Genomic DNA, 25,781 nt, shown 5'->3' on the forward strand with positions numbered 1-25,781 from the left:
CTTACCTATAACTGTTTGTCATTGATGTCATCATACCTTCTTTGGAGTCCTGTCAATCTTCAAATTCTCTCAAGAAAATACACAAAACTACACAAGACTGCCAGCTTTCATCTAATGTCTTCGTCACATCCTCGCACAATAAAGTATTTCTGCTCACAAATTAGCTTAGTGTCTATATTTCAAATCACTATCATTATGGGCTATCAAATCAGCTCAATTCATGGAACAAGATTCCAACTGATTTTACTGCATGTGTTTATTGGGGTGATACGCTTTTTTGGAACTTGCATTTAGCCACTTGATCTCATGATTCAGTGCCATTTGTTCCAAATGCTTTTAATTATTGACTCTTTAACTTAAAGATAGGTTTTCTATTCATAGTGGCTTGTCTACTTCCAAATCAGTTAGCTAATGAGTTCTCCTACCCCCCAATAACTATCTCTGCATTTAAATCTAAAATGGTTAAAATTCCACTTGAAGTTGCTGTAGAGAGCACCAGTAAAACTGAACTGTTGCTGCCAAGTACAGGAACAGGCTTTTCAGCAAAGGCAATTTATGTTCATGTTAGTACTCCATTCCATATCAACCAACACCTTGAATACATCTTCCATTTCCTTCTCCTGCTGGATCCTAGGTAGCTAGTCAAATGCTTCCTTGCTATTTGCCTTCAGTTGTGTGGCAATAAATTTATTTCTTAATGCACTTCAGGTTCCAAAGCTTCTCCAGAATTCTTTTGGATTTACTGGTGGCTTGCTTACATAAATGCCAAGATTCTCGTCCACACATGTAAATAATCTTCACGTCAAATACTTACATAACCTTAAAAGCCTTCATAGCAACCTCCTTCTACTTTCTAGTGAAAACAACTTCCAAAATTTGGCTTCCTCAATAATTAATCTATCTCCATTTAATGTCTGTAGATTGAAGGTCCCAACTGTCAGTGGATCTGCCACAGGCGCAGGCCAATCTGCTCCTCAACCTTCCTAACGAGAATCTTGCCTCACAAACCAACACGTTTTTGACTGGAGTGAGATTAATCCTCTATGCCAGCGAGACCCGGACTGTCTACAGCAGACACACTAAACAGCTCAACCACTTCCACTTCAACTGCCTCCGCAGACTTCTCCACGTACGACGGCAGGACAAAGTCCCAGACACGGAGGTCCTGGAGCGGGCTAGCACCCACAGCGTCTACACCCTCCTACAGAAAGCCCAAGCCAGATGGGCTGGCCATGTCGTCAGGATGTCTGACAGTCGACTACCAAAACAACTGTTGTATGGAGAGCTGAGCTGTATGGAGGGGGGTGGAACGCCGTGGGGTGGGGATGTGGGATAGGTGGCAGAGAAGGGGTGTCGGGGGCAGGTGCAGACACACCCAACCCCGAGACATCAGGCAAGGTCATTTGATTATGAACAACTGGTTTATTGATCATTACAGAAATTCTCTTGGGCTTCCCTCTCCCTCCCTCTTTTCCCAACAATGATATTTTCTCTCCCCGACCCTTTCCCACTCTCAGTCCACAATGGAGACCCCCCCCCCCATCAGAATCAGGTTTAATCATTCACACGTCATGAAATTTTGTTTTTGCAGCAGTACAGTGCAATACATAAAATTACCGCGGTAGTGTGCAAAGGTCTCAGGCACCCAAGCTATATACATGTACGATAGATGACAAATTAACTGACCAATTAAATTGGTGTTTTGATGAGATGGGGCGGGGGGGGGGGGGGGAAGAAGAGAATGTGGATAGAATGGGATCCATGCAGTGTTATTGTGAATGGGTGCTTGACAATTAATGTGGATTCAGCAAGGTAAATGATCTCCAACAATACCAACTCTCAAATTATCCAACCGTTTGCCCCATAAAGCACTGCAAACTCCTTCAATGAATCTCACATGGGCTAAAGAGCCACCTCAGAAGCAGAGTGGAAGCAATCCTTGCCTTTGAAGATTCATCAAGCACTCAGTAATCAGGAACAAATGTGACAAAATGGCATTGTTAATCGCGGAAACCCAGCCCAATTCCGGCAGTGTAATTGTATCACACATCTCAGAAATCAGGTGAAAGAATAATCCTTGCATAATGTTATTTTTTTTTCCTATGTGAATAATGGGTCTTAATATTCAAAAACTATATATAAACTAGCGTTGGATGATGCAAAACTCATTCTCCTCAATAAACTACTTCTCTGTACATTTGCTTGCTTTTTACAGACACTAGCTAGATAAAATATAGTAATTGTGGGGGTGTAGTGATGTCAGAGACCAGATACTGCTAACGAAGCTGTGAAACCTTGCAACAAGTTACAATTGCTTTCCCTGACAAATGGTGATAAGAAGCAACAGCAGCAAAAAAAAAATCAACATTCCAAGTAATCAGTTCTTTAGCTTGTTTTGAGTTGAGATACTATTTGTGGAAGTTCTTCCAAATGCGGCTGCCAGTTTTAAAGCAAGCTGAAAATTTAGGCTATTTTCAGTTCAAAACATGCGAAATATAAACTCAGCTCTCAACGATGAATTACAAAGCACTCAGGGGCCCATTTTTGAGCCATTCTAAGCACAGTCCTAATGAAAGACAATTGAAGTTAAATTTATTTTCTCTCTACCAATTGCTGCCTGCAATTGCTGAGCATTTCCTGATTTTCATCTCTACCTTCAGTTGCCACCATTCTGTTGTATGCTACATTGCAGATACTCTCTTCCACGTGACAAGCATCCTTAAAATAGTGACATTAAATTCGATGATTTGGGAGATTCTGGCATACATTTTCAGCTGAATCCATACTATAATCAATTCTGGTTAAATTCTTTTCGATCCAATGATGTTTTCTATGAATAAGCCAGGAAAAGCTTTTGACACAAATGGTCCAATGCAATGAGATGTCATACTTGCAGCATTTGAGCCCTTTAAAGAAATGGTGAACAAGACAAAATGCAACCATAGCTTAAAAATCATGAGCAGTTTGAAATGAACTTAACTAAATATCAAGACTTTTTGAAGAAAAAAGTGTCCAGCCCCTGCATCACAGAAAGATGAGGTGATAATCTGCCTTTCGTCCTCTATTCGAGTGTACAGGAAAATTAAGTGAGAGAGTTTCCTATTGTGCGCAATAAGCTACATCATCCTGCTGCTAGCTAATGTACTGTTACACAAGTGCTACATTATCAAAACAATTAAATAGGAACATTTGGTGAAACATTAAACTGCAAGTGATAGGCAGATGGTTCAAACAACAGAAGGTTAAAAAACTACCTCCAATGGAGTTGTTAGAGATGAACAGACAAAAAATTTCCATTAAATGTGACACACACACACACACAAAACCTCTCCAGGAAACTATAAATAGACAAACATGAAAATTACTGCAGCTCCATTCCCATTGTAGAAAGCTACCCGATTCTAAATGATACTTTGTGTTATAATGTACTGGAATAGTCAACAATTAAGCTAAATCCATGACCTTCATTACAGATATTGTTGAGAGAGTAAACACTCTAATTATATTTTATGATCAATTTAAAGTTTGCAGACAATAGATAATGAGGAAATGTTTGGAATCATAGTCAAAACATTCCCATTTATAAAAACAACACTTAAGGGCGTACAAATTATCAGCTGTATCATCTAACCAGGACTATGAAACAAGTTTAAAATGTGTAAGTTTAGTATCAAATAATGAAGTAGCCAATTGTTACTATCCACAGTAAAATAAGAGTATCCCTGCCAGAATTTCATACAAGCAGATTATTTGTTTTTGCCCAGTATAGAAGAATGAACCATTATTATTAGCACAAGACATTATCACTACGATTGCAGAAGGGTACCTGTAACCTTTCTCTGGTGATCAAAGATCATTTGAAAAGCTACACCCTTTGTACTGGACTGTTAGCAAAAGGAAAAAATTCAGATCATTCATTCACATGCCACTCCAAATTTGGACAAAACATAACACTTTGCAATTTCCCCAATCCATAATAAAAGGTATTCTTCACTTTTTAATCTCCTACTCTTTGGATAAACAAAGTTGTTTGGCAAGGTTTTCAAATTAGGTTTCATTAGCATGTTCTGGAGAGATGAAAGTCAGCATGTTTGGTGACTTATCTCCCTCAGTAGTGTATGTACAAGCATGATGTTTGAATAACCAGTAATTAACTCTGCCATCACAAGGGGATCCACAGACATTTGTCTGTTTTAAGATCAAAGTGTGATTACTATATATCATGTAAAAATATTCTGCATGAGGTAATTGAGAATATCATAGTCATAGCCTCCAAAGAATTTATGCAAAAGTAGCAAGCCATTCAGCGTCTTGCCTCCACCATCATGATTCTCATTTCAATCTTCCTTTCACCATTGGAATAACCCAAGAGTCTGTACTTTGAATGCACTCAAGACCTAAATCTCCATAGTCTTCTTGCATACCAAGTTTAATAAAAATATACCAGCCTTTATGGGAAAAAAATTATTCCTGACCATCAGCTAGACATGGTTTCAGCTTTGCATCTACCCAGTTAAGCTTCTCTTCCAGGACTCTAACATAAAAATCACAACCAAAAGCAAAGAGGACCTCAAGAACATAGGTCACCAAATGCAAGCATTCGGGAACCACCTTCTCCAACAAATCATACATCATTTCATTATTTTCTCTCTTCACATCTGTAATGCCCTCACCACCTTCGTCCAATTTATGAGAGAGTTCCTGTCTCAGATTCCTGGTAGTCTGCAAGTCAGCTCCATTTGAAATTAAACATACAATAAATGAAACTAATACTAACCTGACACTAATTACCATATTTGTAATTCTTTACGGAAAATGTAGTTGATAGTGCACAAGGATTGCATTTTAGTACTTACAAAAGTTTACCTTTAAGCACAAACTTAAAAAGTTGCTTTAAATTATTTTATTCTCACTTCAAAAGCAATTTCTTGAAAAAATAATTTCCTCAAACAAGAGCATAATAGTTCCAATATTCTTCACAGAAGGCTTCCCCTTTATCCTTAAACTGTGACCCCTCGTTCTGGACTTCCCCAACATCGGAAACAATCTTCCTGCATCTAGCCTGTCCAATCCCTTTAGAATTTTATATGTTTCAATAAGATCCCCCCTCAATCTTCTAAATTCCAGTGAGAATAAGATCCCCCCTCAATCTTCTAAATTCCAGTCCTGACAACAGCAACCAGCTCTGAGCCTACGTTGGCTAGTCCCAAGCCTCTCATCCAAGCTCTTGAAGATAAAAAGAATTCTGGGTTCAACTTGCCTCCCCATTTCAAACCTCGGTAAAGCCAAGCCTAAATCCCCATATTGTTCACCGGACAACGCAAGTTCCACATCGATCAATGTAACATTTCTTACAATGCTCAACATTCTACTCAAGTTCTTTAATTGTTAATTTCATACCCTCTATTCCTATAATCACATTAGAACATAATTATTCTTGTATCCTAGACAATCACAGTGATGTCTTCAATTGCCTGTCCCCTAAACAATGGAATGCTCTCCCATCTTGAATTTTTCAGGATCCTCTCAGTAACACATTTGGCAAACAAAATAATTGTACTTCTGAGAAGAACCTTCCATTTTACATCCATTGAAGTCATTGCATGTGCCTCAAGTCAAACTTATGTTGCACATTCAATTATCTGTTAACAAATTAAGGTTAGGAAAAAAAATCATTATTTCAAAAACAAAATAATGATCAGATATTAAGAAATGATCCAAAACATTTCTTCAGCAGTCCATGTACAGCCTTTTATCAGAATTTAAATACAATAGCTGATTAAAGAAATGCATCTGAACTTCCAATACCAATGAAAAGTTCACCCTTGAAGCAATTAAACATGTCAAATAAAGGTTATAACCTACAGAAGCAAGTAATCAATTGTAACAATATAGAAGTAGATATTCAAATAGAACTGTGGGTATACTACAAGCAAATCTGTTCATCATGAACAATTCCATTGTCCAGGAATGCAGATGCAACTCCATAATCAACTAGACACTAATGTTGGTGACCCATACTTACTTCCCCATAGAACAATGTAAAACTTTACAGAGTTAAGACCTTCAATCATCCAAACATTTGTGATCAAGGAAACTACATATTTATGGGATTGTGATCACATTTTAAAAAAGAAAAAAGTCAAGTTCAATAGACTGCTACAAAAGGACACAACCCATGAAGTTGGCTATACACAGGCTGACATTTGAGCATTAATGCCTTGGACTTCCCACACAAACAACTTTTGATACCCTGGACAGTCACTTTCTTGATAATGGAGAATTGTAAAACAACATAAAAGTCTGTTTCAGATGGTATAGTTCAAGCATGGCTAGGAACTGTTCTGTTGGGGAGATCAAAACCAAGCAGTAGGAAAACAAAATCAAATTATAAAGTCTAATAAAATAATACTCCCAGTGAATGAGTCACAGAAATGCATAGGTCCTACTTTAAATAAATTTGAGGAGGAAAAGCAGTTGTTTTTGGTCATGTGTTATCACTCATTTCCAAGTGCTCTTCACTTGGATCAATGGAATTTGGTTGACTCACCTACACTAAAATAATTCTGGATGATGAAGTCACAGCTGTATTTTACTGAAGACATTTATAAAATTTAAATTTATTGCTACCTTCCAATCCTTTTTTTCAAAAATGGCTCTGAGGAAACCAGTTAATACCAGACATTCATACTTGACTGCCAGACACTAAACTCAGAGCAGACCAAAAAAAGGGCAAAATAGCATTGTAGCCATACTCCTAAATTTCTCTAGCACAACACTTCTTTTCATTCTCCAAAACCTCATTAACACAAATGATAAACTGCTAAATTATTTTTTGACACAGTCTGGATACAACAAATTCCTTGGGATTATTTTTAAAAATCTAGATAGATAATTCAATGCCTAACACACTAAATTAATATTTGAGCACCCACACTCCATTTTACAGGTCAAATAATTTAAATAACTACACACGCAGATTTCCCATCCTCACGTTTTAAACAGGTTAGAAGACAACTATAAAACACGTATGTGAGGAAAGAATGAGAAGCCTGTAATTCAAGAGGGGTTGGGTGTGTGTATAAAGATAAACATACCACTTCCACCACACAGGAGAGGATGACAAATTTAAATCCTACCTTCAGATATATCAAGGTCCGAGGTACCTTTCACTTGGGTAAAGCACCACTGAACATCGTTCCCACATCCTCCGACTCCTAAAAGATAAATTCATCAACAGCGCATCAATTCAACGTGCATCTAGTATTTCGACAAATACAAACTAGCCTTATGTTACGCTATGCCGCTCCGAGTATGTCTTGCTGCATCTTACTTCTCATGGCTGCGAGTTCGCCCCACCGTTACAAGCGGGAGACTGGAGCCAACACTCGGTCACACCCCAAAGCGATGTCCCTTAATCATCTGTTGGCTGATCGTCTTGGTTTGGCCATGAATGGGGCTGTCCTGATTGACAGCCATTCGAGCCAATCGCGCCAGGACTAACGGGGCGATTCCCTGGTGAGGAGCTTTCGATTGCCCAATCAGACAAAGCGAAGCAGGTTACCATTCCGTTGACTCATGGTGGAGATTTTGAAGATTTACCAAATTTAAAGTGATTTTCCGATTAAAATAGTGTGGTGTTTATCATCTCACAGTGAACTATTCTTTAAAATTAACACTTAGATCGGTGAAAAGTCCACTGGCTCCAGTCTCTCCGGTATTATGCTAGTCAGAGAAAAGTTAAACTCCGTTTACTTGCAGAACACCTGTTGGAATTTAAAACATTTTGTCCCTGTAGTGTCAGCCGGTCCCCTACGAATCTCTGCGTTTGTCAGATATTTGCTGGGATGTTGACTTGCCCCCTGCCTGGTTCTGAGAGACCAGTGTGGGACTACCTAACAGGTGAGCAGATTCAATGCCTTATCACTTTTGTTTTAATATAATCCTCACATACAAGGAGACAAATAACGGAGGCTGTTCTGAAGCAAATAACCACAAAATCTGGAAAGATACCAGCTACCAAAAAAAATTTCTCACCCCCCCCCCCACCAATCCCTAAATAATTTAATTTCCTGGACAGAATGATAATGCAGATGCTGCGAATCTGAAATAAAACAGAGCTACTCAGCATATTGTGCAGAATCTGTGGAGTGGAATGGTATAGCTTCTCTTGCCATAGATGATGCCAGTCATGCTGAGTTGTCTTTATCTTTCCTCTATTAATTCTCTCAAAGTAAAATACCAAAACAGAGAGGGTACTTCCAAAAAAGCACCATTAGTTCAAACGCAAGCAAGAGTGCACAGAATTGACAGACTGCATACTATTTCTTTTTTTTCATTCGATTTCTTTCGATAATAGAACAGTATCTTCATTCACTACCTACAGTAAATCATTCTTTGTGTCAGCTGCAGCTCAGTTGGTAGTTCTTTAATTCTGAGCCAGAAGGTTCTGGGTTTTATTTCTGGTTGAAAGATTTGAGCAAGAAAAATATAGGCCGGTGCTGCATTGCAGCTCTGAGCTTGTAGAGGTGCTACCTTTCACCCTGCCAGTTTTTTCAAATGAACATCAAAGATATCAATATAGCCTTTTGAAGAAGAGCAAGGAATTATTTTAATATGCTGCTTGAGATTTGTATGTAATAAACCTGTTGTAAACAGACAATCTATCACAGCATTGGTTATGGGAGCTTTATGCAAATCTTCAACAGTGGTCTTATATAACATCCATTAGCATTTCATTGGCTGGATGGCATTGTGGGGTGTTGTGAAAGGTAAATAAATGCACATTTTAATGGGTAGGAAATATACTTAAATTTCATCCCATCTATTCTTGTAATAATTACAAACCAACGTTCGCTTCCTACAGATCATCCTGTCAAAATATTGCAATCATTTTGAAATTTTCCTTCGGTGATTTATCATTTATTCTAGTAATGGATGTCTTATGCTTGAAATCTCAGATGAATGTACAATTTTTAGACAACGTTCATAATTTTGACACTTTCTATCTCTTAATTTACCCTTCACAATAGAAAATGTTAATTTGCTCATTTTGTCTTAAGCATCTTTGAAAATATGGCACCCAATCCAACTTTAACAAATAGATTATGCCAACAATGTCCACCTACTGTGTGTTTTAGTTAATGACATTTAATATCACAGCTTCTCTCTGACATTACCTTCCCAATTCAATGGTAAACCCATGAGAGCAGCAAGAAGTCAATAAGCACAGAAAGCCAAAATCTGGTGTTTGGTATCATTTATCACTCTAAAAGTGATCACTTTATCACTCTATTGGTGCAGCCAGGGAGAATTGCTCTATTTTATCATGTTCTTTGCATTGGGGAACTTCACCACTCGTTTCTGTGATGCTTTACAAACTCAGGCGTGTATTACATTTCAATTCACGCACTCTATATGCACAAGTAAATTCTTATCTCCATTTGCCCTGTTCATAATGTATAGCTCAAATGTTTCATTCTGAATAGTGTTGCAAAATGTGATTAACGTAATGGTTTTATACGTTGATTAAACACTGATTTTCTCCAAAGGCTAAATAGGAATCTTATCGCTGTTATGTATCTTTTCTGTGCTGTCTTATTCTGTTTGTTTTGATTTTCAGTGTTGCTAATTCATGTCAATTGCCAAATCAATCTCTACTGAATTGCCTCAATAGGCCAAAAAAAGAGACAGAACTGAGTCTCTACAAAACATGTGATAAGGTTTCTATTTAATTCAGAGAACATTAGAATTTAATTTCTAGGTAAAGAACCATTACATTCATAACATTTGGTTCAGAATCAAACACTAGTAAGTACAATGCAAGCATAGAAAAAGATACAAATATCGTTGCATGTTTGTAATAATTAAGGAATGAAATATGGTATGCATTGAGAAGTTATGAAGCTATTGCATAATGATAATATTTTCACGGTAAGATAGTTTTATAACAAGGCTAGCTATTGTGTTGTTTATTTAGTAAATATAAAAATAATAATTGTAACAATGCAAATAAAGACAAATTCAGAAAATTCAGGGAAAGATTCTTAAATGGTGTTCTCACAACCCTGAAACATTGCAAAGCACTTTATAATCAATAAAGGGCTTTTTGAGGCACAGTCATCATTGTCACATAGGAAATGCAATGCCCAATTTGCATGCAACTTTCAAAAAGATCACCTGTTGCTGCAAGATCATAAATTCAGTGAAAGATGCACTGTGGTCTGCCAGTATGTGTAGATCTTCCAGTGTATGGAGATGTCTGAAGTCAATGCTGCTGCTGACTGGTACATAAGAATGCAGGGATATGTGTTGTAAGATGCATTGAAGCTCAATACAGGTAGCACAAAGGCATCGTGGGAAAGGAGCACAGTCCAGGCACCTGCCTGCAGAACAGGAGCTTTGCCCTGTGTAATCAGCGATTCTAGATTTTTGTTCAAAGAGCTTGTGTGTTGTGAATGAGAGAGAAATTAAAAGTTTTGAGTCTACAACCATTAAAGGTTTTACAAACGTTTAAAAGATGGCTAAAAAGCACGAAGTGAGAAAGTGAGAAAATAATGAGAGAATGTACTTTACTTAGTGTCAGTTAAATATTCATAGAAGAGCCTTTGAACTCATCTAATTATTTCTCCACAGCAATTAAGAAAAAAGTTACTGTTAACATCATACATGCAAAGATAGTTTATGCTTGCTAACACCTATTAATTGAAGGATGGTGGGTGTTGGTGAGAGAGAGAAAGGGAGGGAGAGAGAGAAAGAGAGAGAGAGGGTGTTGGTGAGAGAAAGAGAGAGAGGGTGTTGGTGAGAGAGAGAAAGGGAGGGAAGGAGAGTGGGGGGAGACAGAGAGTGATAGTACAATACAGCACAGATACATGCCCTTCAGTCTATCAGGTCCATGGAGACCACTCTGCTACACAAGTAGTCCCAGTTCCTGAGTTTAGCCTATATCTCGCTAAGCCCTACCCCTCCATGTGCCCATGTATCTATGCAATTGCTTAAAAAATGACATGATAGTCACTGCCTCAACCATTCCTTCTGGCAGCACATTCCATACACTCAACACCTTTCACTTGCAAAAGTTGCCCCTTTGATCCCTTTTACATCTTTCCCTTTTCACCCTAAATCTATGGCCCCTAGTTTAGGTTTCCACCATCATGGGGAAAGGGTTGTTGCCGTCCATCTTTTCTATGCCTCTCATAATTTGAAGCTTGTCTATAAGGTCAACCCCTCATTTTTCCAGGTTCCACGGAATGAAAACCTAGCCTGGCCAACTTCGCCTTAAACTCGGGCCTGACAATGTCCTCATAAATCTTTTCTGTACTCTTTCCAGTTTAACCATGTTTTTTCGATTACAGGGTAATGAAAACTGTGCATGGTATTCCAAGTGCAGCTTCACCAATGGCTTATACAACTGTAAAATAATGACATAACCCCTATACTCATTGCCCTGACTGATGAAGGCCAAATTGTTGCCACCTTGTATGTTGCATTCAATGAACTATGCAGTTGAATCCTTTTGTTCCTCTGTTTCATTACATTTCTTAGCACCCTACCATTCACAGTATAAGTTATCTACAAATTGGATCACCTCACACTTATCAGTATTGAAATCCATTTGCCATGCCTTAGCCCTCTTCCCTAACTGATCAAGATCCCCTGGCAATCTACAGTAACCTTCTTAACAATTTACCACACCTAATTTTGTATCGTTCACAAATTTACTGGTCAAGCCTTGATCATTTGCACCCAAATGATTTGTATAAACAATGAAAAACAGGGGTCCCAGCAGAGACCACTATTCATCAGCCTCCATTCCAAGAAACAACCTTTGTTCAACCATCACCCATAAGGTGATTTGCGATTCGATATGTTATCAAAAACTCGCAAATGTCAACATCTGGAGATCATTCACATTCATTATATCACATCTTGGTATGGAGTCTTCAATGCACAGGATTGCAAGAGGCTGCAGAGGGTTACAGACTTAGCCAGCTCTATCATAGGCACAACCGTCCCTACTATCAAGGACATCTTCAAGAGGCAGTGCCTCAAGGAGGTAGCATCTATTGTTAGGGACCATCACCATCTGGGACGTGCCCTCTTCTTGTTACTACTATCAGGGAGGAGGTACAGGAGCCTGAAAAACAACACTCAACAATGCTGGAGGAACTCAATAGGTCAGGCGCTGTCAGAGTTCCTCTAGCATTTTGTATGTGTTGCTTTGGATTTCCAGCATCTCCAGGACAGCTTTTTTCCTTCTGCCACCAAATTTCTTTTCAATATTTTTGCACTCTTTGTTTATTTATTATGTAATTTAAAGTAAGTTTATGTCTTTGTGCTGACCCTCTTCACCTCTGATCCACTGATGAGGAGTGGCTCATAGACCTCCAGTTTCCCCCTCTTGTAGACAACTATCAGCCCCCAAGTCTTGCTGACATTAAGTGAGAGGTGATTGTTGTGGCTCCGCTCAGCCAGATTTCCAATCTTCCTCCTATATGCTGATATGTCACCAATTCAGATGACGACAGTGGTGTCATCAGCAAACTTAAATATAACAATGGAGCTGTGCTTACCCTCAAAGTCATAAGTGTAAAGTGAGTAGAGCAGGGGTAAGCACACAGCCTTGTGGTGCACGTGTGCTATTGGTGATTGTGGAGGAAGTCATGTGGCCATTCAAAACTGACTGGGTCTGCAAGTGAGGAAATCGAGAATGAAGTTGAACAAGGAGGTTTTGAGACCAAGATCGTGTAGCTTATTGATTAACGTTGAGGGGAGAACAGCATTTGATAACAGATAAGCTGTAGTCAATGAAGAACATCCTGATGTATGTATATTCACAGTCTAGATGTTCCAAGGTTGAAAGAAGAGCCAATGAAGTGGTATCTGTTGTTGACCTATTGTGACAGTAAGCAAACTGCAGTGGAAGTAGGTCACTCCTTAGGCAGGAATTGATACGTTTCATCACCAAATTCTTAAAGCACTTCATCACAGTGGCTGTAAGTCCTACTGGACGTAGTCATTGAGCAGTTTACCACATTCTTCTTAGGTGCCAGTAGAACAAGCCTGCTTGAAACCGGTGGAGACCTCAGACTGCCAAAGTGAGAGGTTAAAGATCTCAGTGATCACTCCAGCCTGTTGATCAGCACGGGTCTTGAATACTCGACCAGGTACCCTTTCCGTGGGGTTCACCCTCCTAAAAGATGCTCTCACATCAGCCTTAAAGACCAAACTCACAGGGTCATCGGGGATGTTGGAGTTTGTGAAGAAGCCTCCTTGATCTGTTGTTCAAATGGAGTCCGAGCTTATCAGGGAGCAAAACCTTGTTGTCACGCATGTCACTTGGTTTCTCTTTGGAGGAGATGATAGTGTTTAAGCCCTGCCACAGCTATTAGGCAACTTTCAGTGATTTAGGCTTGGGCCAGAATTCCCACTTCGCATGGAGATTGCTTTCTGGAGGTCATACCTGGACCTCATGTATCAAATCTGGTTACCAGATCTGAACACCATTGATACGGCTCTCAGCTGATTGTGGATATCTCCGTTCATCCAGGGCTTCAGCCTGGGGAAGACTCTGAATAATTTTGTGGGGTCACACTCATCTTTTTATAAAGTTTTTCTATAGTCTGTGACAACAGTAGCACATTCATTCAGATTTTCTGATGAGCTGTGGAACACGGCCAAGTCACCAACTTGAAGCAATCCTGTAGCCACTCCTCTGCCACTTTGCTGTCCTTTTCACTGGAGCCGTGCTCTTCAGCCTCTGCCTGTATGCCAAGGGGTCAGATATCCTGAAATGCGTTCTCGGCATGGAATGGTAGGCACTCTTTCTCGTAGTGTAGCAGTGGTCGAGTGTGTCGGGACCCCTTGTGCTGCAGGTAATATGTTGCTGATATCTGGGCAAAGATTTCTTCAAACAAGCCTGATAGAATTCCTCGGCAATGATTTGAAAGGTGCCCAGGTAGCCTGCATTCTATACCTCGAGTGCTTGCTCAACATTGGCCTTTGGTGGTATGTAAAGTGCACATGGAACAGGACTCTCTTGGTAAGTAGAATGGACAGCACTTAATCATAAAATGTTACAGGTTGGGGAAAGAAGAGTGCAACAAGAGACTGAGCACCACGAAGAATTTATCATGAAACACAGACCCACACCTTTTCCCCTCTTTGAATGAGAAGTCCAGTCCATCAAGTGTATCGAGAATCCCTTGAGTCTTACCAATGTATTTGATATATCTGAAGTGAGCCATGTCTCTCTGAAATACAGAATGCAACAATCCCTCATTTCCTTCCAGTACAGCAATCTTGCTCTTGGGTCTTTGATCTTGTTCAAAGTTTCAAAGTAAATTTATTATCAAAACACATATGTCACCATACACAAGCCTGTGATCCATTTTCTTGTGGACATTCACAGTAAGTACAAGAAACACAATGCAATCAATGAAAAACCACACCCAACAGGATGGACAGACAACAAATTTGCAAAAGCCAGCAAACTGCAAATGCAAAATGAAAAAAAAACAAGAAATAATAATAAATAAATAAAGACCATAAGACATAGAAGCAGAATTAGGCCATTTGACCCATCAAGTCTGCTCTGCCATTCAATCATGGCTGATCCATTTTTCCCCTCCTCAGCCCCACTCCCCAACCTACTCACAATAACCTTTGATGCCGTGTCTAATCAAGAACCTATCAATTGCTGCCTTAAATACACCCCACCCTCTGGCTAATGAAATTTCTCCACATCTCTGTTCTAAATGGACATCTCTCTATACTGAAGCTGTGCGCTCTTGTCCTAGACTGCCCCACTATGGGAAACATCCTTTCCACATCTACTCTGCCTAGGCTTTTCAACATCCAAAAAGTTTCAATGAGATCCTCCTCATCCTTCTAAATTCCAGCGAGTACAGATCCAGAGCTATCAAATGTTCATCGAATGATAACCCTTTCATTCCCAGAATCATCCTTGTGAACCTCATCTGAACCCTCTCCAATGCCAGCACATCCTTTCTAAGCAGCCCAAAGCTGTTCACAATGTTGAAGGTGAGGCCTCACCAGTACCTTGTAAAGCCTCAGCATCACATCTCTGCTCTTGTATTCTAGACCTCTTGAGATCAATGCTAACATTGCATTTGCAATAAACATGCAAGAACATGAGATGAAGAGTCATTGAAGGTAAATTGTGGTAACACTTCAGTGACGGGCTGAGGAAGCTGAATGAAGTTATCCCTCTGATGGGTGAGAGGTAATAACTGTTCTTGAACCTGGTGGTGTGGGTCTGAGACTCCTGTACCTCCTTCCTGGTGGTCGAGGGGTAATAAGTGTTTCTGAACCTGGTGGTGTGGGTCTGAGGCTCCTGTACCTCCTTCCTGATAGCAGCAGTGAGACGTGAGCATGGTCTGGACGTTGGGGGTCCTTGATGATGGGTGCTGCTTTCCTGCAACAACGCTCTGTGTAGATGTTTTTTTAAATGGTGGGGAAGGCTTTACCCATGAAGGATTGGGCCATATCCACTAATTTTTGTAGGCCTTTCCAATCAACGGCATTGATGTTTCTATTCTGGTTCGCGATGCAGCCAGCCAATATACTCTCCACCACACATCTATAGAAGTTAATCAAAATTTTAGGTGACATGCCAAATCTTCACAAAGAAAGTTCACACACTGCCGAGCTTTCTTTATAATGGCACTTACGTGCTGGACACAGGAGAGATCCTCTCAAATGATAACACGTCCATGCCAACCAAGGTGCCCATCTAAACTACTCCTTTTTCCTCTAATTTGGCCCATTTCCTTTTAAGTATTTCCTATTCATGTACCTGTCCATATGTTATTTAAATGGTGATATTGTACGTGCGTTAACCACTTCCTTTATCAGTTTGTTCCATATACATTCCACCCTCTGTGTGAAGATGCACTCTGTCTTTTTCACAGGGTTGAGGAAACAACAACTAGAAGGCATGGGTGTAAGGTGCAAGATTTAAGACCATAAGACATTCAGCACATTCTGCTCTCTCTCAACCCCATTCTCTTGCCTTCTCCTTGTAATCCTTTAATAAATCAGGAACCTATCAAACTCCGTTTTAAATACACCCAATGGCTTGGCTTGTGCAAGCATCTGTGGCAATGAATTCCACATGCCTCTTTATCTCTGTTCTAAACGGACAGCCTTATATTCTGAGGCTGTGCCCTCTGGTCCTGGTCTCACCCACTATAGGAAATGTTCTCTGTACACCTACTCTACCTAAGCCTTTTAATTTTCAATAAGCTTCAATGCCCCATGCTCCAAAAAATAATGTGATTGTTTGCTCGGCCTCTCCAAAAACTCAAACCCTCAAATCCTGTCAATATCCTTGTGAATTTCCTGCACTCTTTCCAGTTGGATGGCATCTTTCCTATGACGTGGTGACAAAAATAGAACATAAATCTGCAATTGAGGCCTCACCAGCATCTTGTACATTTTTTTGCAGTTTTTGTATATTAAAATGTTACATTTTGAAAGGGAATTCTAATTGAAGACTATGAGTGAGTAGACTGAGTCTTGATGTGAGCTGAAAAAGGAGTTGAGTGTCCTTTTGAAGAGGAAGCATTAGGGTAGGAAAGGCTGGGTGGGGAAGTGAACAATTGCTGGATATGACAGGAGCTAAGAGAGCTTTTGGAGAGAACAAGCAGGGAGGTGTTACAGGCCACATTTCACTCAAGACTGTCACAAAAATTTGTGGCCTCCTATATTCAAAGATAAAAAAGGAAGCAGAAAAGAGAATGTGACAAATAAGGAAGGAAATACAACTCAGTAACATTAAGACATGAGAGGAACAGAAAAGTGACAATATTCTCTAATTTACCATGAGCATCACCATTGTTAATGAATGAAATGCATCTATCCCACACGTTGATGCAATCACAAACAATGATTCTATTTCATTAGGAATTTGAGTAGATTTGGTATGTCATCAAAGACTCTCTGCCATACATTTATTTTTATAGATATGTGGTGGAAACCCTTCTGACTGGCAGCATTTTGGCCTGGTATGGAGACAACAGTGCACAAAATTGCAAGGGGCTCTGAGGAGTATAGACTTAGTCAGCTCCATCACAGGCACAAGCCATCTATCATGTAGGGCATATTCAAGAGACAGTGCCTCGATAACACAACATCCATCTTTAAGGACCCTCTCACCATCCGACACATGCCCTCTTCTCGTTGCTATCAGGGAAGTGATACAAGCAACAATTCAGAAGCAGCTTCTTCCCCTCTATCACCTTTCCCCTCAATCATTGGGTCCACACCATTCTCAAGGGGGAGGGTGAATAGCCGGAAGTTGTGGCACGTGTTGATACCAGTGACACAGGAAGGAAAAGGGAGGAGGTCCTGAAGAGAGAGTATAAGGGGTGAAGTAAAAGCTGAAAAGCAGGACTTCCAGGGTAGTAATCTCTGGATTGCTGCCTGTGCCATGTGCAGTGAGGGTAAGAAGAGGGTGATTTGGCAGATGAATGCATGGCTGAAGAATAGCTGTAGGGAACAGGGTTTCCGGTTTCTGCTTCATTGGGATCTCTTCTGGGGAGGGAATGGGTTGATGAACCCAAGGGGTACCAATAACCCCGTGGGCAGCTTTGCTAGAAGTGTTGGGGAGGGTTGAAACTAATTTTGCAAGAGGATGGGAACTAGAGTGATCGGGCTAAGACTGGGGCACTTGGTGTACAACTACTTACAATGTACTGTATAGTGAGATTCTGAGGAAGGACAGGCAGTTGATGGGGGGGAAATTACAGTCAGTGGAATGAATTAAAGTGTTACATAGGGTCATCATCAAAAAGGAAGATGTATATAGGACTGAAGTTGTTATATTTGAAAGCACGCAGTAGATGGAATAAGGTAGATAACCTTGTAGCACAGTTAGAAATTGGCAGGTATGAGATTGTGGAAATCTCTGAATCACAGCTGTAAGAAGATCATAACTGGGAATTATCATCCAAGGATACACATAGTATCAAAAGGACAGGCAGTGGGTGGGGTGGCTCTGTTGGTAAACAATGAAATCAAATACTTGGAAAGTGGTGACACAGGATTGGAAGATGTAGAGTCATTGTGGATAGAGTTATGAAACTGCAAGCGTAAAAGGACCTTGATGGGAGTTATACACAGGCTTCCAAACAGTAGCCAGGATACTGACTACAAATTACAATAGGAGATAGAAAAGATGTTAAAAGGGAAATGTTGTGATAATCATGGGGGATTTCAATATGCAGGTAGATTGAGAAAATCAGGTTGGTGCTGGATACCAAGAGAGCAAATGTGCAGAATGGGTATGAGATGCCTTTTTAGAGCAGCGTGTGGTTGAACCCAATAGGGAAGCAGCAGTACTGGACTGGGTTTTATGTAATGACTCAGATTTGATTAGAGAGCTTAAGATACGGGAATTCTTAGAAGACAGTGATCTTAATATGACAGGATTCACTGCGCAGTTTGCAAAGTAGAAGCCAAATCGGATGTATCAGTATTATCATGGGGTAAAGGGAATTTAGTATGCATGAGAGAGGAGCTGGCCAAAATTGATTGGAATGGGATATCAGCAGGGATGACAGCAGAACAGCAATGGCTGGTGTTTCTGGGGGAGATTTGGAAGGTGCAGGAAAGAAATATCCCAAAGATGAAGAAGTGTTCTAAAGGGAGGATGACACAACCGTGGCTGACAAGGAAAATCAAAGACAGCATAAAAGCAAAAGAGAGGGCATGCAATATTGCAAAAATTAGTGTGTAAGCAAAGGATTGGCAAGCTTTTAAAAACCAACAGAAGGGAACTAAAAGAGCCATAAAGAGAGAAAAGATGAAATATGAAGGGAAGATAGCCAATAATATAAGCAAGGATACAGTAAGTTTTTTCATATATACAATACTGTCTAAAGTAACAGAGAAATGAGAGTGAATATTGGATAACCGGAAAATGAGACTGGAGATATAGTAATGGGGGGAAAATAAATGGTGGACAAACTGCTAAATATTTTCTGTCAGGCTTCACTCTGGAAGACACTAGCAGACTGCCAGAACTGTGAGAGTGCCAGGGGAAAGAAGGGAATGTTTTACTATTATTAAGGAGAAGGTGCTTGGGAAGCTGAAAAGTCTGAAGATAAATGTCATCTGAGTCAGAAGGACTACAGCCCAGAGTTCTGAAAAGGGTAGCTGAAGAGATTGTGGAGGCATTTGGAATGATGTTTCAAGAATCACTAGATTCTGGAATTGTTCCTGAGGCTGAACATTGCAAATGTCACTCCACTTTTTAAGGGAGTGATGCACCATCAATAACTCTCGGAGATGTGAGTTAAGGTAGGCTTTTATTGGCTGGAAGAAAGCACAAGCAGCAAGCGGCCACCACACAACATCCTGGAGACTGAGGAAAGAGCAGTGTCTCCAATCGCCTTTATACTGGGGTCTGTGGGAGGAGCCACAGGAGCAGTCAGTGCGGGGGGGGGGGGGGGGGGGTGTCCAGACAAGTATATGTAGTTCACCACAGGGAGGGAGACAGAAGAAAGGAAATTATAGGCCATTTAGCCTGATTGGGAAGATCTTGGAATCTATTAATAAGGATGAGGTTTTGGAGTACTAGGAGGCAGATGCTAAAATAGTCCAAAAATCAACATGTATTTTGAAAGGGGATATCTTGCCTGACAAATCTGTTGGAGTTCTTTGAGGAAGTAACAGGCTGGATAGACGAAGGACAGTCAGTGTATGCTGTTTGTTTCGGTTTTTAGAAGGCCTTTGACAAGGTGCCACAGATAAGGCTGCTTAACAAGATAAGAGCTCATGTTATTACAAGAAAGGTCCTTCTCTAGATTTGAGAAAATTCAAAAATCAGAGGTGTACAGTGACTTTGAAATACTTGCGCAGGATTCCCTGAAGGTTAACTTGCAAGTTGAGTCAATGGTAAGGAAGGCAAGTGCATTGTTAGCATTCATTTAGAGAGAGAATATCAGAGCAAGGATGTATTGCTGAGGTTTTATGAGACATTGGTCAGACCAGTCTTGGAGTACTGTGAGCAATTTTGGGTGCCTTATCTAAGGAAGGATGTGCTGGCATTGAAGAGGGCCATGAGTATGATCCTAGGATTGGAAGCATTTGATGGCTCTAGGTCTGTACTTACTGGAGTTTAGAAGAATGAGGGGGATCTTATTGAAAATTATCGAATATTGAAAGGCCTAGATAGAGTGGATGTGGAGGGATTGGTTCCAATAATGGAGGATTCTAGGACCAGAGGGGACAGCCTCAGAACTGAGAGTTTTGAACACAGGTGAGGATGAATTTCTTTCGCTAGAGAGTGGTGAATCAGTGGAATTCATTGCCACAGAGGGCTACGCAGGTCAAGTCATTGAGCATATAAAAGGTGGAGGTTGATACGTTCTTGATTAATCAGGATCTCAAATGTTACAGGGAGCACACAGGTAAATGGGGTTGTGAGGGACAATAAATGTCCCTGATGGAATGGTGGAGCAGACCCAATGCGCCAAATGGCCTAGTTCTGCTTCTATGTTTTACGATCTTATTTCTGAACAGTCCATGAACCCATTACACTACCTCATTTGTTTACTTCTGTAAGTTATTTGTTTTTATGTCTTTGCTGCCACACAGATTTCACAACATGTCAGTGATGATATATCAGATTCTGATTCCTATCAATACCTCATCGCTCAAGAAGGGAGCAACAGAAGTACACACTGAGGACTATCCCTGTACATTTTTATTTTAAAATTATCCTTCAAAATAAAACTAATTGTTCAATTTTATGGATTTTTTTGGATTTGCTTCACTCCATCTGACAACTGGACATTCTGTACATAACTCCACCTCCCAACAGTTGTCGAAACGTCAAACATGTGACAGGGAAAAGGTATCGTGTATTTAATGTGTCTGCAATATTGTAAATATATTGTTTGATAAAGCATTCCCTTTGTTTGTTTACATAAATCATGAGTTAAATATAAGAAGTACGTACATGTCTACGTCATTACGCCACGACGTCATATATGAGCGCCTTGCTGGGGGGGGGGGGGGGGAACAGAAAGAAAAACTATATAGACAAACATTCCGGCTCCTGTGTTTTTCTTTTGATTAGTTTCCGGAGTTACAAACCATAACAAAATGGATTTCGAAATAAACTCATGCATACATGCCATGTCACCTATACAACATGGGGGCATCACACTAGGTTAAACATTAATACCATTTGCTTCGTAACGGGTCAGAAACATTGTCCTTTGATTACTTTTTCGATAAACTGGTCTGTGTCTCTTTGGCACTGAACAATTGGGCGCGTTCTCTTTCCGTATTCAATTTTGCGCTTCCCCAGAAAGGCGGAAGGAATGTTGCAACAATGAAAGGCTTTGGAGTGTTTGTTACTGTAACAGTTTTTGGAACTCTGCTGTGTCTCGGCGTTCGAGGGGCGACGCGGCGGCTTGGCGGACACTCGGGCAAAAATAATGTCATCCAGGCATTCGTGGTTCCTCACAGTCACATGGACGTTGGCTGGGTTTACACCGTGGAGGTAGGGGAGTGGAAACATGCCAATGTGTAGTGCAGAATAAGCAGGTGCATTCTCTTTTTAAAAAATCATAAAGCACATCTTGATGTGCAAGTTCTATGACCTTTTGTCTCAGCTCATCTCTTGTTAGATGATTGAAGCAAAATGAATGAGTGTGGAAGTATTAATTAACTGGATTAGCGTATACCACGACCTTTGCCTTGTGATTCCTTGTTTCAGCAGAAGTCAAATGAATGTCATTGAACCTCTGGCAAACTAGCTTCTTGGTCATTAACGATGTTTTAAATTTAATTTGTTTGGAGATTTCGTTGTAGCTCGTGTAAATTGTACCAAACCTAAAATGCAAAGCAAGGAGTTCATGCACAGAAGTGCGACATGACGCAGATGTCAGTTATTGCTCAGATAAGACAGTGGCATTCGGAGTGTGAGGAATCCACTGAGTTCCTTCACTAGGTTGTTGCTTCAGATTTCTCAAACCTCTAGTAATGGGGCATTCTCTTGTGCCCCATGTCCAGCACTCCTATACCCCTTCTTTTTCAAAGTGATACAGCCCAGGAACTAAGACCTTCAAGCCACTATAAACGTTAAGGCCATTTAACATAGAGGGACTACGGTTTCCCCAGGCAATCGATTGGACCCCAGAGCAGCATAAAAGCGTCACGCAAGCAATTTAAATATCAAGCAAGCAATTCAGGTGGAGTAGGTTGTCCAAATTCCACCCTCGTGATATGATATAAGCATTCCGCACGGACTAGAAGGACTGAGATAGCCTGTTTCCGTGCTGTAATTGTTATATACCAGAATAATTTAGACTCAATATTGTGCAGAAAAGCTGTCTTATATAGCAAATGTGCAACCACTGCAGTTCAAATAGCACTGAATGATAGTTGCAAAATTGTGGCTGTAACACATCACATAAGCTAATAATTTGCAGCCTAGTTGGAGGAGATCCTCCTCTCCAGCTGCAGCAATAAACCTTCTGCTGGAGGGACTCAGTGAGTGGAGTAACATCTGTGAGGGTGGGGAGAGGAATTGTCAATAAAACCCTGCGTCAGGAGCAGCATCTGTGGGGTGAATTTTTAAACCCTACATATACTGCCTGACCCACTGACTTCAAGAGATTGTTGCTCCAGATTCCAGCATCTGAATTCTCTTCTGCCTCCTGTCTAGTTATCCATCTGTACCACTCAAGTGCTTTTTCTCTTTATATGTGACACAACAATTTCTGCCTCTCTTTATTTCAGTCGGTGTTCCAGATTTCTGTCACTCTCTGGGTGCTAAAAAAAAATCATCTTCTCCCTTCACCACTTCCTCAAAGAGTTTAAGTCTGTGTTATAACTATAGAGCCAGTCTGTTGTGTGACTATTTGGAAATCCTGATGGGTTGGCACCTGCTTCACTAAATATGGTTTGCTGCATTCCCCTTCCACTCACCAGGGTCCTGGTTCCTGTTTAGAATCATAATCAGGTTTCATATCACTGGCATATGTTGTGAAATTTGTTTTTGGTTTACAGCAGCAGTACATTGCAATACATAACAATAGAAGCTGTGAATTACAGTAAATATATATATTAGTTAAAATAAATAAATAGAGCACAGAAGTAGTGAGGTAGTATTCAAAGCTTCAATGTCCATTCAGCAGTCGGATGGCAGAGGGGAAGAAGCTGTTCCTGAATTGCTGACTGTGTTCCTTCAGGCTCCTGTACCTCCTTCCTGATGGTAGCAATGAGAAGAGGGCATGTTCTAGGTTGGGTTCATTTTAATTCCACTTCCCATCCCATTCCGATATGTCCATCCATGGTCTCCTCCACTATCGTGATGAGGCCACAGTTAGCTTGCAAGAAGATCTTATATATAAATTATATATATATGTATAAAACATATTGTATTAAGGAAGATCTTATATATAAAATATAATACCTTATATTTCATCTGGGTAGCCTCCAACCTGATGGCATGAACATCGATTTCTCAAACCTCTCGTTATGTCTCCACACCCCCTTCACCGTTTCCCATCCCCCCTTTTCCCTCTCTCACCTCATCTCCTTCCCCGCCCATCGCCTCCCTCTGTTGTTCCTTCCCCCTTTCCTTTCTTCCATGGCCTTCTATCTCTTTCACCAATCAGCTTCCCAGATCTTTACTTCATCCCTCCACTCCAGGTTTCACCTATCACCTGGTGATTCTCTCTCCCCTCACACTACCTTTTAAATCTACTCCTCAGATTATTTTTCTCCAGTCCTGCCGAAGGGTTTCGGCCCAAAATATCGACAGTGCTCCTTTTCTATAGATGCTCCCTGGCCTGCTGAGTTCCTCCAGCATTTTGTATGTGATGTCTTGGGTGATATGGGTCCTTAATTATGGATGCTGCCTTTTTGAGGCATGGCTGCTTGAAGATGCCCTGGATATTATGGAAGCGAGTGCTCCTGATGGTGCTGACGAAGTTCACAACTTTCTACGGCTTCTTTTGATCCTGTGTAGTAACCCCTCTCCCCCACATACCAGAAGGTGATGCAGCAGTACACCTGTAGAACTATGTGACTGAATTTGGTGACATACCAAACCTTCTGAAACTCCAAATGAGATCTCATCTGTGGACCTGTTGTGGTGATAGGCAAACTGCAGTGGGTCAAGGTCTTTGCTGAGACAGAAAATGATTCTAGCCATAACTAGACCTGCAAAGCACTTCATCACCGTAGATGTGAACACTGCTAGCAACAATTGTTAAGGCATCTCATCCTGCTCTTTTTGGGCACTGGTATGATCGTTGCCCTTTTAAAGCACTCTCCTTCCGCTCACTTCGGCCCCTGTCCCTGTGCTCACTTTCCACCGACTGGGGCCCCAGCTACTATGCTCCCTTTCAATTAATCGAGTTCACTGGAAAATGTATTATAGTACTGCTGCCATTTTAAACAATTTAATTTGCAATGCCTTAGGAGTTTTAATAGGAATAGCATTCAATGGTCTGGAAAATCTGCCATTCCAACATCACTAAAGTCCCAAGTGTGCCAGATTATCAGTTTTATTGAATGCTGAATTATAATAGATAATGTTACTGCAGAGTGCCCTCATAACCTTACAAGATTCTTTCCAACAGTGAGTCTGTTAAGTGAGGTTGTCCTGATATAGAAAAAGCATTGTGTCAGCGATTTCCAAGACACTGGGCCATTCTGTGACCAGCTTGCAAAGGTTTTCCTCTAATAGGTCCGGTTGATAAAGGCATTTCAAATATCCTCAGATGATAACGAGCAAGGTGAGGTGAAGTGTATTTGTTAGCAAAGCGTGGGTAGCTTGGCTTGTGACATGTAAGCTTCTTCCTCCCACAATGTTAATATATATATATATTTTGTTGACCTTTAAGTAGCATTGTGGCATTGTCAGAAGTGTCAAGTAACAGGGTAGAGTTGGATGGGATAAGGGGATAGGGTTCCCTGGCTATGTAAACCACTGTTTATTATTCTGTTCCTACGATTTTCTGTCACATGAATAAGGTGACAATAATGTTACCATAGGCACAGAACTATCTCATGGCTTGGTTTTATTCTGATTTTGCCTCTGATGCTTTGTGACACCAGGACCAAACAGAAATGACTGACTGCTGATGGAACAGAGAATCGTTATCTCTTCTGTGAGTGAACCAGCTGTCGTACAAATGATTCTTTTTGAATAAATCTGACACAAGGAAAATATACAATCCAAAACACGAAGCAAGTTCATTGTTATGATCTGCTATAGATCTCAATTATCCCCTTTTTTACTTTTAATCTCAGTTAACCACAGTAAAACGAGGGATATTTCAAACCAATGCATAATACAAATTAGACAGGTATTAGTTATTTCCGTTGGGTAGCTCTTAGATTACTAGACACTTCATATATTTTTACTATTTAAGTGGGAGCTCTGAAATTCTTCAATGAGCATGCCCCAACCTTGCCTTTAATTCAGTTTGCTGGAATATGACAGCCAAGATAATCAAGGATGTCTCCCACCCTAGGCATTCTCTTTACTTCCCTTGTTCTACTGCCCCTGCAAAGCGTTGTGAACAAAGCGAGGCAGGGAGTTACACACCTTCTCAAAAATCAGAAAAATCACCCAAGCCAGAAGCTTTCTTCAGGATTTTTAATGAGAAACCCTTTTGAAAAGATAACTGCTGTTTCAAAGGCAAATAAAGAGTGGATGGCAATGGATGGCTTTCTATCGTATGTGTTTCAAGTCAAAATCCAAAATTAACCCACGCAGGAAATGATGTTAA

The 25,781-nt window shown here is 40.4% G+C and overlaps 2 protein-coding genes across 3 annotated transcripts in view; one reads left to right on the forward strand and one right to left on the reverse strand.

The window, feature by feature from the left end:
- Positions 1 to 7,444, reverse strand: part of LOC140726374 (serine/threonine-protein phosphatase 2A 55 kDa regulatory subunit B gamma isoform) — a 276,820-nt gene extending 269,376 nt beyond the window's left edge. For both annotated transcript variants that reach the window (XM_073042665.1, XM_073042661.1), the window contains exons 1-2: positions 7,334 to 7,444; positions 7,140 to 7,217 (exon numbers count right to left, since the gene is read on the reverse strand). In XM_073042665.1, coding sequence (XP_072898766.1) covers positions 7,140 to 7,217; positions 7,334 to 7,340 — 85 coding nt within the window. In that variant the 5' untranslated portion in view covers positions 7,341 to 7,444. The remainder of the gene's footprint in view (positions 1 to 7,139; positions 7,218 to 7,333) is intronic.
- A 13,795-nt stretch (positions 7,445 to 21,239) lies between these two features.
- Positions 21,240 to 25,781, forward strand: part of man2b2 (mannosidase, alpha, class 2B, member 2) — an 88,815-nt gene continuing 84,273 nt past the window's right edge. Inside the window, exon 1 of the mRNA XM_073042667.1 lies at positions 21,240 to 21,535. Within this exon, the coding sequence (XP_072898768.1) occupies positions 21,365 to 21,535 (171 nt within the window). The 5' untranslated portion in view covers positions 21,240 to 21,364. The remainder of the gene's footprint in view (positions 21,536 to 25,781) is intronic.

The sequence above is a fragment of the Hemitrygon akajei genome, chromosome 4 (assembly GCF_048418815.1).
Source record: "Hemitrygon akajei chromosome 4, sHemAka1.3, whole genome shotgun sequence".
Classification (NCBI taxonomy): Eukaryota; Metazoa; Chordata; class Chondrichthyes; order Myliobatiformes; family Dasyatidae; genus Hemitrygon; species Hemitrygon akajei.